Source organism: Haliotis cracherodii, unplaced genomic scaffold (genome assembly GCF_022045235.1).
Source record: "Haliotis cracherodii isolate W230 unplaced genomic scaffold, xgHalCrac1.p SCAF_6, whole genome shotgun sequence".
NCBI lineage: Eukaryota > Metazoa > Mollusca > Gastropoda > Lepetellida > Haliotidae > Haliotis > Haliotis cracherodii.
The window spans coordinates 39,230,047-39,248,443 of record NW_027266319.1 but is presented as its reverse complement, the minus strand read 5'-3'; the positions used below and the strand labels follow the sequence as shown (position 1 = coordinate 39,248,443).

General features: G+C 38.3%; 1 protein-coding gene across 1 annotated transcript in view; it reads right to left on the bottom strand.

The window, feature by feature from the left end:
• Window positions 1-2,367: 2,367 nt before the first annotated feature.
• The window catches only part of LOC139444902 (sacsin-like), a 73,423-nt gene continuing 57,393 nt past the window's right edge, over window positions 2,368-18,397 (bottom strand). The window contains exons 7-8 of the mRNA XM_071225908.1: window positions 7,407-18,301; window positions 2,368-3,056 (exon numbers count right to left, since the gene is read on the bottom strand). Of these exons, the coding sequence (XP_071082009.1) occupies window positions 2,757-3,056; window positions 7,407-18,301 (11,195 nt within the window). The 3' untranslated portion in view covers window positions 2,368-2,756. The remainder of the gene's footprint in view (window positions 3,057-7,406; window positions 18,302-18,397) is intronic.

Genomic DNA, 18,397 nt, shown 5'->3' with positions numbered 1-18,397 from the left:
ATTTTATGCATTAAATAAATCCTAATATATATACAAATGTTGAAATGTTTTTTTCTCTTCCTACCTTTACATTTTTAAAAACTCTGAATTATGTACACATTGTAAATACTTAATTCAATTACTGTCTTATTCTATACACAAAATACATTATTTGCCTCGCCTGAAATATGTACACATTTGAATGTTTAATCAAGTTCATAGCTTTATCAATACACATTATGTATTTAACAAATCCTGAAATATAAACAAATGGTTAAATGTTTATTTCTATTCTCATCTTTACATTTTCTAAACCTGAGTTATGTACACATTGTAAATACTTAATTCAATTACAATCTTATTCTATACACAAAATACAATATATGCCTTGCCTGAAATATGTACACGTTTGCGTGTTTAATCAAGTTCATAGCTTTATCAATACACATTATGCATTTAACAAATCCTAAAATATATACAAATGTTTTTTTCTCTTCCTACCTTTACATTTTTAAATATTCTTAATTATGTACATATTGTAAATACTTAATTCAATTACTGTCTTATTCTATACACAAAATACAATATTTTCCTTGCCTGAAATATGTACACGTTTGATTGTTTAATCAAGTTCATGGCTTCATCAATAGACATTATATATTTGACAAATCCTAAATACAAATTGTTGACCGTTTCGATTTCTAACAATTTTTTTTGAAAACATGAAATATGTACAAATAAATGAATTTTAATTCAAGTCTTATCTATTTTAATACACAAGATTCCTTTTAGATTTTTTTAGATTCTGAAATATGTATAAATCGTTAAATGTTTAATTTAATTCGTAACTATTTCTATACACAAGAAATGTTTAATAAATCAATATTTACATTTTTAGGAATGTGTTATTTCAATTACTATCTTTACATTTTTAAATCCTGAATTATGTACACACTGTTGAATGCAATTGATCTTTATATCTATACACAGGTCACGTTTTTTCAAATCCTGAAATACATACACATAGTTAAATGTTTAAATCCATTCCTCTCTATTTTTATACACAAGATACAATAAACGTAATTGCAAATCCTAGAATACATACACATGTTATTGTTTAATCAAGTTCATATTTTATTTATAATACACATGAATATTCATGATATACATGATGTATATAACAAATCCTGAATTATACACAAATGGTTAATAATTTCTGTTTCAATCTACAAGATGATTGTTTTCACATCCTGAAATATGTACATATAGATAAATGTTTAATTCAATTAAAATTTAAATTTACACACATAATACATTTTTCAAATATTATTATCACATCTATTTCTACACAAAAGATTAAATATTTGCAAATATGGAAATATGTACACATTCTGGAATATTTAGTCATGTTCATATCTTTATTAATAAATATGCTGTACTTTACAAATTTATTTCCACCTACAAGAAGAATTTTGTACAGTTCCTCTCTATTTTTAAACACAAGAAATGTGTACATCCAGAAATGTGTACACATTGTTATTCCTCTCTAATTTTATATACAAGACACATCTACAAATCTTGAAATATGTACACACTGTTTAATCTAAATATTTGCCATATTTCAATAATTCACATATTTAAAGATTCCATCATTGACATCTGTCATGCAGATAAATTTTAACTTTTTTATAGTTAAACCTAGACAATTACTGTATGGAATTAAGTTGTATGTAAATTCAAATGTACAATATTCAAGACTCATGATTTGGTAGTGATAATTTCACTAAAAAGGGTGTGAGCAGCTGCATTCTTGTAAAAATTCACACACACATTATTTGGCGGGTATGTCCGGATATCATGATGTCATAATGTTTCATGTGATGTCATTTGCTTGTCACATTACAACTTACACTGTTCAAACTTTCAAGTTGCCATATCACAATAAAATGGCATTCACATGATCAATCTATGGTATCTGTTCCACTGCTCGTGATATTTTTACATGCAAAGTATATTTTGTTTCAGATATAATCTTTTAAGGTATTAAAATTCATATGAGTTTCAATTTATACATATCCAAATATATATCCATGACATAATTAATTAAGTTAACTTTTTTTAGATCACACAAACAAATATATATCATGTTTCATTAAGTTATACTTGCACACACAGTTTAGTCATATCTCTAAAGGCAATAATGATATACATCATGCAATGCTGTTTCACTGGACAGAAATTTGTAAAATAGCTGTTGCCTTGACAGCTGGGTATATTTGTCCCAGTTGTACACTGCTGTAGCAGGGGACATGGAAATTGTGCAATAAACTTAAAAAAATTTACATGCAAGTAAAATTACCGCCCCCCCCCCCCAACCCCCCCCCCCCCGTTATTCCAGTCTTCACTATCGTGCAAGTAATGTACTTATTCTTAATGAAAAGGCTTTCAATGAAGATAAACACATTTTGTTCAATACGTATCATAGGTAACAATAACCTTCAGAACAACATTGTGAGACTAAATTGTTCATAAAGATTACAAAGTACTGATACTAGATATTATTCTAAAGCTACATCATCTGATCTTAATATTTACACACATAATAAGTGTCCTGGTAGGCATTTTGCAATTGTACTTAAGAAACATAACTTTTGAAAGAAATATATTTACAGTGAAACTGTTAAACAACAGGTTTCAAACTGTGACATGTTCAACATGTTTCACAGGCCTTGATGTAAAGATTTACAGGTGCATAAGAAACATCACAACAATTCACCTCACCACTGCATTTCACCCAGCAACTCTTTCACCAGATCAAGAATACTTTCTGCAATTTCACAAGCTTTCCCTGCAGTTCTCTCAGTGTATAATTCAGCAGGAATCTTTGGACAACTCAGTTTATCTGGGTAGTGCATTTGGTTGAAGTCACCAACAAGGTTTTGAAGCTCTGATACCAGCTCAGACAAACAGGAATTGTTTAGTCCTGCCTCTGTGTGGAAGAGGTTTTTACCTCGCAATGTGTCAGCCTTGTCAGCATTTCTGTTGTACCAGACTGATATGACAGCTTTCTCGGCAGCCTGGAACATGAATACTGGACTGTAAAAAGCTTGCTAGTGTCATTGCAAAATGTAGATTTGAATTATATGGGTCATAACTGAAAAGGTTCAACTCATGTTTGTTTTTGTCAGATATGCAATATTAGGAACAATCATAATTACTTTTACTAGGGGTGGTCAGGTAGCCTAGTGGTTAAAGCATATGCTCGTCACGCCGAAAACCTGGGTTCGATTCCCGAAATGGGTACAATGTGTGAAGCCCATTTCTGGTGTTCCCCGCTGTGATGTTGCTGGAATATTGCTAAAAGCGGCATAAAACCATATTCACTTACTCACTTGTAACTACCACATCTGTGTGAATTAACACATTCCATTCGTGACTTCAGTGGTAGTCAGAAATTGATATAATTGGGTTTTAAACCTAGCTTGTAGCAAAAAAACCAATATCACTGTACATAACCATACAATATAAAAAGGGCTGTAGAGCAACTTACAAACTCTGCCTATTATCATACTACAAATTTGTGAAACAATTACCTATGTACATACAAATTTAATAATCAATTCTTTTTCTTAAAATACAATAATTAAATTAATTATTATTATTAAAAAGTTCCTTTAAGGCTGAAACCTTTTGGTGGCAAAGTGAATACACTCAAGCAAAACATGCTTGACCATGTTGACTGTGAATCTCCAATCACAAAGGATACAAGACAGGGGACCCTCTCTTAAAATACATAATCATAATCATAGTATACCCAATACAACATCATCATAATATGACCTCTTCATATCTGACTGACAACCAAGTAGGTGTAACCAACAGTTGGTTTTGTTGCATGTACTTGTAATTTAATTATACCTCTTGGTTGTTCCACTTCTTTTGCATTAGATCCTTGATGTAACATCTAATGACAGGTTAATAATCACTGAATGGGATTAGAAGTGGTGTTACAGATTTGTGGGGTGCAGCATCAGCCATTGTGTTACTAACAATTCCAACATGGTTGGGTAACCAAAAAAAGACAATGTCACATTGGCCAGTAGCAAGATTATTATGTAGTTCAATGATATAAGTAAAATTGGATGCTGACACGAATTACATTAATAACCTGAAGACAGGACAGAGAGTCTGAAAAAATAATGAATTGGTCGTGTTTAGACTGCAACAGCGTCACCATCCTTAGATCTATCTGTAAACATAGATTTGTAAGTACTATTTTTACTTCTTAACTGATTATATTCCTGCTGATACTGTAACTGATTTGTTTATGATCTCTTTTGCTTGGTCAATGTCAGGTCCACCTGTGGCTTTAGGAAATTGCCAGGGAGGAGAAGATGGCAGGCGGAAAGGAGAAATGTTATTAAGTTCAATATTATCAGCAGAAATTAAAGGTTTCATTCTTTTTCCAAGAGGTGGAATAAGAAATGACTTCTTATTGTGAAGATCTTCATTAAGGGGATGAAGCACACAGTTGAATGCAGGGTTAGACAGGGTTAGAATATAACTTTGTGATGGACTGTAAAAAGAGTTTGATGAGGCGTTGTTTAAGAGATGGTTAAATGGCCTCAACATACAGATTGTCAACAGGAGATGTTCTGAAAGCTCCGAGACATAGCTTTAGACCTTTATGATGTATTGGATTAGGTAATTTAAGTTTGATTTTACATGTACAACCATCAATGATCAAGATTAGAACGGTAAAGTGATCTATACAAGTGAAGGGTGATCGACTGATCATCACCCAACATGGAATTAGAAGGGGGAGTGAGTTGGGTTTAACGCCACTTTTAACAGTATTCCAGTTATATTGCGGTGTGTCAGCTTAATGTTGGAGGAAAGCCCAAAGTGATGCAGGTCTCAGACATTTAACACTTCGGTGAAACTCACGAGCATGGGCATGGTGTTGACAAACCTAGAAACATAATCGGGGCCAACAGGGATTCGAACCCACAATCATAGGTTTAGGGTGTGCCCAAGGGACGTAACTGCACAGAGAATCGCGGCGCCCCAAACGACTGGGCCATCCATGCCCCCACATGGAATTAGAAACAACTTTTAACAAATCCAGTGCCTTCAGACATTAGCTTTAAAATATTTAATATGTGGTAAGAAAGTAAGATGATGATAAAAAACTATTATGATCAGGGTTTAGTTGTAATCTGTATAGAAATGTTCCAAACCTTTTCAAACCAAAGGCAAACTTGTGAAATGGACTTTTCGGATCAATGTTATTCAGTGATGTTTCATCCTATAGAAAACACTCCCATACCTGGTTGGCTGGTTTGTTGTTTAACACCGCACTTAGCAATATTCCAGCTATATGACGGCGGTCTGTAATAATGGACCAGACAATCCAGTGATTCATATCATAAGCATCGATCCACGCAATTGGGATCGATGACATGCATCAACCAAGTCAGTGAGCCTGACCACCCGATCCCGTTTGTCGCCTCTTACAACAAGCATAGTCGCCTTTTACGGCGAGCATGGGTTGCTGAAGAGCTATTCTATCTCCGATCTTCAAGGGTCAACTCCCATATCCACACACCTATAGGGGTGCATGGGTGGCCCAGTCATTTGAGCTGGTACAAGAGAAACTTCAATGGTCTTTGGTAGTGGTCAGTGCACAGCAAAACATATCTCCTTGCCATATGTTACTAATTACTTAATTACGTCACGGACACTGACACACTAAGAGATAGTGTAGACCCAGTTCTTTTACCAAACCATTGAAATAAATGTGAAACATTTTTTCGTTATGGCAATCTGTCATTTACCTAAAGCCAAAATTTAGATGTGTATGTAACATAAGATAAATCTGAAACTGGTCATATATACTCACATGCAAAAGAAACGCAAGTGGTTTTAAGCAAATAGGTAACAAACACGGAACCATAAATTGATACAAGTTTTAGCATGTAGTGAAGCCTGATGGTGTTATTAATATTTTTAATTGGCTGCATTTTGGAAGCCCCAAATAAAAATGCAACATAAAAAACGAATCGCCAAAACGCACCATTTCAATGAATATGTGGGTATCATGCACCCATTTCTCGCGAAATCGAAATGCACGAACTAAAACTGTGGCCTATTCTTGGACCTACCACTCCTTAGTCAACAATGCCACGCCTAACTCAAATTCAGAGAAACCAGACTATTGGACGTTTGGAAGCTGGAGAGTCTGTCCAAGATGTTGCCCGTCATTTTAACGTTAACATAACCACAATTTACCGTCTCCTGCATCGATACAATGCTACACAGACCACAGATGAACTTCCTCGGAGCGGTCGTCCTAGGCTCACCACACCTCGACAAGATCGGCAGATTACCTGTCAACACCAGTGACATCCGTTCCTAACTGCAAGTGAAAGGGCTTGACAGACCATAGGAACACATAATCGATACACATTAGCTGGGACACTGTGATCCGACGTCTCCGTTCCAACAACTTCAGATGTCGCCCACCAGCATGTCGTTCTGTTCTCCAACCACAGCATCGACAAGCACGACTTCAGTGGGCACAGGGTCATCACAATTGGCGTCATCGTGAGAGGAGGCGTGTCATCTTCTCTGATGAAAGTCGCTTTTTTGTCTCCCATGCAGACGGAAGAATCAGAATTTGGCGGCGTCAAGGTGATCGTTTCGCTGACAGAAACGTTGTGGAAAGGGATCCATGGGGTGGACCTAGCGTCATGATATGGGCAGGGAGTTAGACCCATGTGCTTTCTGAATGTTGGTCGAGGTCGGGGACACGGTGTCACTGCTCAGCTACCGGTATATCGACCAAGTGATCAGACCCCACATTGTTCCATTTTTTGCACAACATCAACAACACATTTGTCAGCAGGACAACGCTCGTCCCCATGTTGCCAGAGCTACCATGGCCTTTCTGCAACAACATAACATCCGTGTTCTACCGTGGCCAGCCCTCAGCCCTGAATTGAACCCCATCGAACACTTGTGGGATGAGGTTCGAAGGCGTCTGCACAATGTTCGCCCAGTCCCTACAACTGCCGATGAGCTACGCACAGCTGCTATGGATGTGTACAGGAGGACCCCTAGGGCCTTCACAAATCGTCTGATCCACCTAATGTACAGGAGATGTGTGGCAGTGATCACTGCTAATGGTGGTCACACCAGGTATTGACTGACATTTTGGGTATTGACCCGAAACTGTGTAAGCCCTTAACATTTGAAAAAAACAATTATGTCATCTGCCTTATAATCCATTAAACTGTCTTCAGTCCATTTTTTGTCAATCTTGCCTTATTAGTATTTCTTGTCTTTACAGTTGAAAATAAATAACATGTATACTGGATACTTGACTTGCGTTTCTTTTGCGTGTGAGTATAAAATATAAAACTTACCATGTGAGCTTTGAAGCACACCCAGTTAAAATCTCTATGCAGCTGAAGTGTGTCTCTGGCTGACCTTAAGTCACACATTGCCTGTCCAAGCCATCGTCTTGCTTCCTGTGGTTGAGAATGGGAATGATCTCTCGCAGAGTGATGGCAGTTTCTTTCTTCTTCATTCTTTTGTTGATACTGTTCATACTGAGCCCTTTCCTTTGAACATCTTCTGTTCATGTGTTCAAAGAAAGGTTGACGAGCTGCATACTCTGAAGTGCTTATGTCATCGTCACAATCAATACTCTGTCCAGCTTCAAGTTTAATAACATAGTTCCGAATGTGCTGACATACTTGAGTACAGAAGGCCTCCCTGCCAGGGTTCTTGTCTGGATGCCAAGAGAAGTACAACCTTTTCCTGATCCTGTTTCTCTCTTTCTGATGTGCACAGTTTGCCCATGCATCTTTCAAAATGTCTCGGATTCTCTTTAAAACCAAATTTATATCGTCATGCTCAGGCTGAAGACTGGGTTCATTTACTTTAGAATTTCTTCTTAGAATTTTGTACAGCATTGTTCCAGATATTTCCTTTTTTTGGCTCTCCCCCACATCCACAAGATACTTGCCTCTGATTGATAAGGAGTCCTTTATAACAACTTTCTTCACTATGGCATAAATGTATACAGGGATGGAATTTTTTACCCCACCAACCTGTGATTCTGTGTCCATGAGGGGATCAAAAACCTCCAGTCCAACATACTCCCCTTTATCAAATACATTGAAACTGTTGTCCAGAAGCCAGTACATATCTTCTGGAATGAATGATCCAGGTGGTGAAAATGCATTCTGTTCTTTCTCTGCCTCAGCTTTGCAATCATAATTATAAGGTCTTATTCCTTTCCGATCTAAGTAACTTTCATATGTTTCTGGTGTTGAATCCAGCAAATGATGGAGGTGAAGACTGGATGTCCTTAATTTGCCTGAGGTAAGACAATCAACCGTTGATACTAGACCACTATATAAATCACTTCCATGGATGTCATTGTCAATGTATATATAGACAAACCAAGTACTGGAACCTTTTCTATTATCCTGGTAATACATGCATTTGTTTTGACTCCCTTGAACCACATTTCCATCCATCCATAGTTCTGTTTGCATGTTCTCCACCTCTAGGATTTCTAATCTCGCAAGTTTTTCTTCTATGCTTTCCGCTTCAGATGTGTCCACACTTTCTTTTTTCAGTAAGTATGTTTCATGATTGACAAGTCTAACGACTGCCCTTACAAATTGTGGTCTTTTTAGAACATTCATGTACTTTTGGGCAACATCACCACTAATGGCTCTTGACTTACTTTCTGCAGCAATGTCTTCAACCACTAAAGATGTCAACAATTTCAGCTGATATTGTTCTGGCAATGCAGTTAAATTGGTTAGTGGATCTCTGTTGAAATGATCTAAGTTCAACATTTTGAATCCAAGAAAGTAGTGCAAATCCAGTGATTGGATCCTTTCATAGATTGGACAACTATCATTAAACACAAGTTGTCTTGACTCTCTTAATATCAAGTTCTTGTCAGGCAGATACAATGAAGGTACCTCTAGGGTGCAGTTATTTTCTTCTTTCTCCTTGTGTATATAACTGAACATCAGACTGATAGCCTTTTGTGCCACAGATAGTTCATTGTCATGCAGCTTTTGTCCATCAGCCTTTTTGTATAGTTTATCTAACACACAAGCATATAAGTTTGCGTGCACATACTCTGAGGCACCAAGTCCAAGAAAGACTGTGTGGAATTGTGCCAATTCATCTGGTAGTGCCCACAGATATCCTTTCACAACTTCATGTGGGTGAATGACTTTCACAACTTCTTCAGCTGGAACCATACATTTTTCAGCAGGTACATAGATTGTGCAAACATTTTTCAACTGCAGTTTCATCCAATCCCTAACTCCAACGCGCATTAAATATTTGTAGATTGAAGCCATGATCAACTGGACAATTTTATCCCATTTTGATAACTTCTCATTGTTCTGGTTTTGCAGTGTAAGAAGAGATAAGCATACATTGTCCATGTGCATTGCAACTAGTCGTGAGTCTGGGTCCATTTGAATGCCAAGAGAAGAGTACAAAACTTCAGTGGTGTTACTACTCTGCCAGTTACGTGGATCTGCAAACTCCTGAAACATGTGACAGCTTGTCCAAACACAGTTGCGTTGACGTGGGGCCAGTGATTCTGAGTAGGACACAAGATGTTGACCACCATCTCGTTGAGGACATATATCAGTTAAATACTTTCCCAAGTCTGTACCACTGACAACATGAGGTAACAGAAATTTAACCTTTCCAATCTGTGACAGTGCTGGTCTCCCAAAATGTTGATGATTATCAGCAAGAGCTTTTGTCAAAATCTCTGACTTTCTTTCAACATTTTCACCAATACCCTTGGACCCAATATGTTCAACTTTTTTGATAAATTTCAAAAACAGTTCTTCTGTCATATTTTTTTTCATACCAGCACACTCCAGGAATTTTTGCCACTCCTTTGTATCATACGGTGGTGGTGGGAAATCAGATGGGTTTAGCATCTCTTTGAAAACCTTATTATAGTTACTGTAAAAATGACTTGCACAACATAGTGTTCCATCAATGGCTTCAATGAATTGCAGTTTCTTCAACTCAACTATCAATAGCTTATTATGCAACAGATAGTTACGAATGTATCTCAGGTGCAATTGCTTTGCAGGAAGTGGAAAACATTGGAAGTATGGAAGAATTAAACTGACATACAATTCCTCACGGTTCTGTGTCTTAATGTTCAGATAGTCAAAAATCTTAAGACAAGATTCATGTTTCTTAAGACAAACTGTATCGGAAGCCTCAGTCAATTCTCGAAAACCATCATCAAAGTAAACCTGCCAGTGGTACTGAATTGCTACTACTTTAGGGCAGTTTTGTAAAGCAACCAGCTTTCCACACATTGACTCAAAAAGACAAATTCTTCTGAACAGCATTTGTGCTGTCTCAAATCCTAGTTCACCATTGATTTGGTCAAGATTAGTGCTACAGTACTCCAATAAAGCTTGACATTCAATGCTAGTTACAGTTTGATAAGCGCTGAAAGGTATGTTTGATAGCAACGTCATTATTGTGCCAGGATTCTGCCAGCTAGCGGCAATGTGTGAAGTTAATTCAAGACCACCTGAACAACGTTGAAACACTGATCTGTCAAGGATTGGAATTTCCAATTTCTTCAAAGCTGTTTTATGATCTTCCTTTAAAACAAACTTCATGTCGATGACACTTCTACTGTCCTTGATTGGATACAGAGTAAGAATACCGTCCTGTTGCCTGTTAGAAGGAAACAGTGACCAACCTTGCAGCTCAGTCAAAAACTTGTGAATGTCAAAATTCTGCTCTTTTCTTTCAGGTACTTGTGTAAAACAGTATTCCCAAAATCTCACTACCCATTGTTTTGATGGATATTCAGGTAATTCCTGCCAAATAACGTTACTACCAGTGTGAAAAATGTCAGCTTTCAGAGTTTTCCCTATCAAACATGCCAATGAACTTATGTCAAGTTTCTTCAAACATGGCGTGTCATCAACATGCTTTTCATACAAGTCAACTATATCCTCATGCATCACCAGATCAGGTGTGCCTGTAAGGAGATCTGTATACCTTGTGGCAATCAAGGGACTTTCTGCATGAAACTTGTTCAGTTTAAGGGATTTGGTCAGTGCAAGAGGCAAAGACTCCATTTCAGCACAAAATGCTTTATGCTTGCTGCAGAATCTTATCAGTAATTTCAGGGACTTGATATTCTTTAAAGCTGTATGCTGTAAGTTCAATGGCAATGAGCTGAGAGTGCAGCTGTCTTTAGTTTCAGAAGTATGCGATTTTAGAAAATGTATCACATTTTCTGGTGTCACATAATGCAACTCTTTGTGAACAGCTTTTGTATTGTCAAATATTCTAAATGGAACATCTATGACATGCATGTTCAAGTCTTTAAGAATCTCTGTTAAGTGCCATGCTATTGCATTTTCCTGTTTGAAGTCCTCTTTGATTTGTGGGAACAATACAGACACATGACCTTGTCCTTTCTCATCTGATTGTGAGAATGTCTTTTGGGTTTTTTCTAAGATGTTGAAAAAGCCAGGGAAACCTTTCAGACAAGTAGCTGGTACCCATATTACTTTACACCTCATATCTCCCACTTCTGTTCTGCTGACATTTGCAAACAGTCCTTCTCCTGGTTTCACTACCCCAAATAATCTTGTGTTGTTGTTTACTAAATCTAAGTAAAAGGAAACAACTACATCATGCCATACTTTATGATTTGTGCTGCTCTTGTCAGGAAAGAAACTGTAATAGTTGTTCAGAGATTCATAAATGCACCTTTTTGAGTTTTCCTGTGTTAATCCAATTCTTTTCTTCATTGAATGCATAGCCAAAATATAGGCTGGAGTTATGATGGCATCAATGATATGCCGATTCCAAACTGATCTGTAATCTTCATTCCCATGCCAAAGATGTCTTCTTGCTTCATGATCCAATGCAAAGTGGCCATTGACATGCACTGGTAGTCCCGTGGTGATTGGTAAAGGCAGAATACAAAATGCTTTACCCTGGAAATCTTTCATACCTTTCCCATCAGTTGTCAGTGGCACTGCAACACCGCCTCGTGGTAAAAGACAAATGTCCCCATCCTCCCAAGCTGATATGAGAGGTTCTGGAATGGGTGTTTTTTTAGAAAATCCAGAATGATGAAACACAATCCAATCCTGTTGTCTACCTTGAGAATCATTAACACTTAGCATTAATTCAGTTTCCAAGGGAGAAACGTCTTCAAGTCCAATACCAGCTGCAGGATCTTTAATCTTTTCACTCTGATTCTTCAAGTGAGATATAAATCCCTGATGTGCATTTTTATCTTTATCACTCACAGTTGCTTTAATACAATATTCTACATCGAGTCCATCTTTTTCTGTAATGCTGGCAATAGATACCTTTTTGAGATTGTGTAAGAATAGTAGACAGTCAAACAAATCAATCTGAAATTTCTTTAACAAAACTGTAACACAATGTTTTGTAATTTCACATGTTTTTATCTTTGATTGAGAAGCCATTTCTTTTGTTCTCAAAGGAAACCGAAACAGTGTTCCCTGTTTGTTAATTTTGACAATGTCTTCAAGATAGCCAGAAAACATATCTTTATAGCTTTCTCTCAAGTCATCAAGCTCTGATATCTGTGTTCCGTGTTTTGTAGGATTTTCCACAGGTACATACTTCATATGTGGGTCAAGGATATATATGGCTTTGTCCATCCCAGGACCAACATTGATGAAAGAGGGAACATCAGTGAGATGATAAACAGCATTAAACCCAACACCGTACTGCCCAGTCTTTACAGGATCGTCACTCTTACTTCCAACACCTAAGTTCTGAATACCTTCAATGTCACCTTCTGTAAAGAAACTATCATTGTAGACACATAGAGCTGGGCCTTGCAGTGAAGCCCATTCATCGCACATCAATTTTTCTGTTGGTAGATGTCTGAAATCCTTTATGAACATCAGTTCTGTTGCTCCAGCATCATCTGCATTCTGCAGCAGTTCTTTCATCAGTGAAGAATCACATGGGTATCCACTCAGAAGACGTTTCAGTCGGGTTGTCAATTTTTCACTTTGACCAAATTCAGAGAAATGAGAAATATGCGGTCTGAGATCAACATGTCGTTTTCCCACTGCACCTAAAAGTTTGGCTACCTTTGGATGAATATATGGGTGCACAAATCGCATTGATTGTTTTGAAATAACATGTCCATAATCATCAATACAAAGTGATGTTGCCTTGGTCATTTTTCCTTCAGCATCTGGAAGTGAAATATCAAAGTCTTCTGAAACAGAATAAGATGCATCAATCTCTAAAATATATTGAGAAGCTCTTCCAAACCATTTAAGCTGCTCTGCAGAAAGTGTGTTGGTCCCTACTTCTCTTGTGATGTCCTGCATAATTTCATTTACATCTGTCACTTGAAATCTGTCTCTCACCCCCATGGACTGAAAAAGTAGTTTGCAGCTGTTATTGGCTTTATCTGCTTCATACAAATAGGGTGATAAATCAGCTGGCAGATGAAAAGCAACTTGTTTGGGCCTTAACATCTGTTTTCCTTTTAGAACAGTCTCTTCATTTGCCAAAAGTTGATGTATTTCCTGTACATGTGTTGCATCCTTTTCACACCTACAGTTCATAAACCAGTATATATCTTGGCATATTCTTGCCAAATCAACAAATGATGATGAGTCCATGGTCAATGTATTAATGGCTCTGGAAACATACAACAACTGCCTTGCCACTACTTCAAGGTCAACATCTTCCTTGTTTTTAACACCAAGCCAGGAAAGAAGTTCCATGTCCTTTTGAAAGTATTTGTCAAAACGATGATCAAGAAGTAATTGTGAACAGGCTACAAAGGATGTAAGTTTATCATCATACAGTTCCTTTGTACAAGCAAATGGTTGTTCTCCATCTGCTTTCCACTCTAAAGGCCATTTAGGGGTGCGCTTCAGAACTGATAGAAAGGGTGTATTTTGCAATGTAGATCTAATGTTCACAGGACAAGTATGAAACCGTTTTTGAAACTGATAAATCAAGCTTCCACCAAGATACGTAAGGATCTGACCACCTCTCTCATGTGCGTTCGTGCTATCCTGTTCAGCTAATATTTTTACAGATTGTGCCCTCTCCACTAGGCGTTCCCATGGAAGATTGTCCTTGATCATCCCATGACAACAGAGAGTTTCCAATACTTGCCTTTCGCAGAACTCATTATCACCATGTTGAAATCCTTTTGGAAAGCACTGATCTTTCTCTGAAAACAAACCTGCACATTGACCCTTTGGATGAATTAACTCCCAGGGCATTTTCAGAATACCGAATGGCTCTGTTGGAATACATCTTGTACTTCTGATCAGATCATGGATGCTTTCATCCTGATATTTCAGGGCAAACAAAACCAAGATATCTCTCTCTGTAGGTGACCAGTAACTGTCATGAATGTTTGGGAAGAAAATTGTCTTGTAAAACTCTGATGTTGTGATAAGTACCGAATTAACTTCTTTCCCAAGCCCTGAAGAATAGAACTGCCTGAGAAGGTTTTGTGGAAGATCAAGAACTGTTTTATTGCTTGTACGTGTAAAGTGAGTTGTAGCTTTAAGAGCCATTGTTCCTATATCACCATTCCAGCGAAAGTTGGGTTCAAGAATACGTGTTCTTTGAAATGACAACCATTCCAGGTCACCATTGTCATCATGCAGAAACACATCATGGGCCTCATGTGTTATAAGCTCATAGAAACTTCGTACCATACAGTCCTGCCCACTTTGCATGGTAGGCCACAAGTCATAATATTGACCAACAGTGGAAGGGTCAGTGATCTCTAATTGTTCCAGACCAGCTACATATGCTCTACAAGTAGCATCTTTAAACAAAGCAGTGTTCCACTCAGCTTCAGAGTTTGTCTTGTCATCTTCTGTTTGTGTACACAGTTGTCTTCTGTCTGATGTCAAGGCAAATGGTGCATTGATATGTACTGGAAAAGGAATGTGCACTGGTAAAGGCAAAAAGCAAAAGTAATGTCCTTCTCTATAGAACCCTTCAGGACATTTGTCCATTTTATATATACATTGTCTTCCATCTTCCAAAGTCAGTGGAATTGCAACAGCTGCTAATGGAAGCAGCCCTTTAAGCTTTCCAGACCGAGCAAATTGCTCAGATTCTCCCTGACCAGTTACCCATGTTATGAGCCATGACACAATGGTCACACCAGCCTTTAGCTTTTGCATTCTAGTCATGTCTGTGTCACATATTTCAAGCTGTACATCACTTTTTTCACTTATTTTCAGGCACAGCCCTGTTTGCTTTTTCCATTCTTCCGCTGCATGTGACAGCACGTTAGGTCCATTAAGAAAGGAATTGGGAGGTGACAGGATTCTTTGGTCCCTTATTTCTTTTGCCACATGGATGAGAAGTTCTGGTTCATTTGGGTCTCCATTGTGTGGTAGATAGAAGAACTTCACGGATGACACATTCTGTGTGAAGAGGGTAAGATTTCCACATCCTTCTGCAAATTTTCGGAAAAAGTTCTCCATCTCATGCCTCGAATAGGACAAGTCTTTAATTTTACTTGCTGCAGCCTGTTCCGGTGTCCTCAAAGGGAACCTGAAAAGCGTTCCATGACATGTACTGTCACGTTCTCTCTTTTTCATGAACTGACAACCAAATATTCCCTCGAATGGTTTTAATTGTCCACTCATATTTCTCAACATCTTCTGATTTTTAACACTTTGGAGGTTTGCTTTCAGTCCAGGTCTCCCTAAGTATGACTTGTGCGGGTCAAATATCACCAAGGTATTTTCACTTATGAAGCTTGGAACATCAGTTAGATTGTAGACAGAATTGAATCCCAAACCAAACTTTCCCACCTTTGCTGTGTCTTCTTCTTTAGTGGCACCACTAAGTTTCTTTAAATTGGCAAAGTCACTTTGAGTAAAACTTGCATCATTGTAGGCCCAGAGGGCTGGACCTTGCAAACCAGCCATGTTCTCATTCATGAGGAAAGTTCTAGCATTCAGATTCTGTCTCTCATCATACATAAAGCAGACTTCTGTAGCACCAGCATCATCTGCATTTTGTATCAGCTCCTTTGGGACAGAAAATCCATCTGTGTACTCATGGAGCAAGTTTTTCAGTCTTCGTGTCAATGGCTCTGACTGATGATACTCCATATCAAAGTCTTCAGTGTCATCCATAACACGATCAGTCAGGGAATAAACTCCAAACTGTTGTGCAGTGTGCTCTGATATGTTAGCATGAACATAAAATATTTCCTGTTCTTCACCTTCTTCAGCACCAACAGAGATTTGATCCTGCAGCCAGTCTGCATTGCAGTAGGTGCAGTATTCTGCTGGCAACAAGAGAAGGAAATCATCAGATGCCTGGTGCACTGGCACCAACACATGATCAGGTCTCTGAGGGTGTTCTTGTAGTTCATTCAGTATCTGAAGAACAAGCTTCAGATCTTGTCGCACAACTGTTGGTTTCTTTAAGTTGGCAATTTTGAATTCATCATGCTTTTCTTTTATTTCTTCCAGGACAGTTGCTAACATGTCAGGTGTTTGTCTCTGGTGGCAGCCACAGCTACACAGTAATGAACCCCAGCCATGCAACAGAGATGGCAGCTGGTATCTGTAAGGCTTCAGGTCCAGGTCGGCATCAGATCTTTCACAATACACTGACCGGGGAGAGTGGAAACCTTCTTCTATTCCCACCCACACAGATTGTGATGACTCCATCATGTTCTTCTCTGTACTTGATACATCTTGAGAACTCAGGAAGCTGTAAATGTCCTTTAGTAAGTCCATACAAGGATTACATTCTCTACAGTCATAAGATGTCCCAAGATTATGAAGATGTTCCAGTACTGAACACACTTGAGGAACTCTATCAAGTCCTAAAATTGCTTCAACAGCAGTTGTTGTTTCTTTTGCAACTGGACTAACAGACCCAATGACAGATGAGTATCTTGAACTGAAAACCTTTCCTGATGATAAGATTTTGGGTCCTGATTCTCCTTTCCATGACAGAGACTTGGGATATCTGGATATTTTTTTCTGCATGCACGGGATGCATTGCACATGCTGAAGGTCAAATAGTTTGAGTGTATCCATTCTGTCTGTGCTCCTTTCCAGGAAAGTGATGAAAGCTGTTACTTTACGGCCTGCTTCAGATTCCATTCCCCTGATTACAAGCTCCTCAATTGTCTTTGCTGATGTTCTAACATCACTTTCTGAAACTTCTTTCTCTGTTTTAAGACCAATTGCTTCTAATCCTCTTCTCAGTCTGTCTGTTCGTGTGTGCCTGTCTGCTGGGAATTTGTCCTCTCCAAGAAACAACTCTCTCAGAGATGGATCATTTCTGCTAAACAGATCACAAGCTCTCTGTCCAGACAACCCTCCACTGGATGAAAGGAACCGTACCTCTGAAGCAATTTGCCTGGTCTCATTCACAATACGAAGGTGATTCTCCATGAGAAACTCCATAAAATCTACCATATGACTTTCTGTATATTTTCTTTTGTTGTGCAGCATCATTTGAAGGATTTGTTGACTGACATCAACAAATGGCCTTTCTGTTGCACCAAGTGTCATGGCCAGGTGTCTCACTGCAGCAGATGAACACTGGATGTACCTCTCTGGGTAGGGTACAGGTATTTGTTCATCAGGAGCCAGAGTACATAAGGTTTCCACTGAACAATCACTGTTGTCTGTCGCAGTAAATAGCTGTAACTTCCTCAACACTGCTTTACTTCCCTCGGACAACTGGCGCTGGCAGGTGCTCATGTAGGCCACCAAAGCAGACCTTTCCTGTTTGGAGGATTCGGAGTTGAACAGTTGTACAGCTGTGCTAAGGTTCCTGTATACTTTCTCTAATGCTCTTACAACACCAACTGGATTTGAGTACTGAATGATTGTCCCAAGTGTATGAGAATTTTTCAGCACAAAGTCAGGAACATACATTAAATGGACAATGCCTAGTTTCTGCAGCGCTGCACCTACATTTGGAGGTAAAGATTCAGAGTGCCTCACTGACTGAGCAATAAAGACATCATCGATGCGGTGGAGTCTTCCTCTGTCGAAAGCATCAATATCCGGCACAATGAGAAAACCACTGAACACAGATTCAACATCAAATCCATGGGCTGTAATATAGGTCCACACTTGCCTGAGCCAGCTGACATCCAAGGATGGGGAAGGGAGTTTAGCATTACCTTCTGGAAAATGCCTCAACAGACATTTCTGGAGCATGCCAGGGAAGGCAGCAGGTGACATCACGGAAAGGCCTTTCCATCCTAAAAGGAAAGCATTAAAAATCAGTCAAATCAGATCAGTGTCATCACACATAGAGCCTCAAAGCTGAGTGTAGTTTCACTGATTTCTTCTGGAAT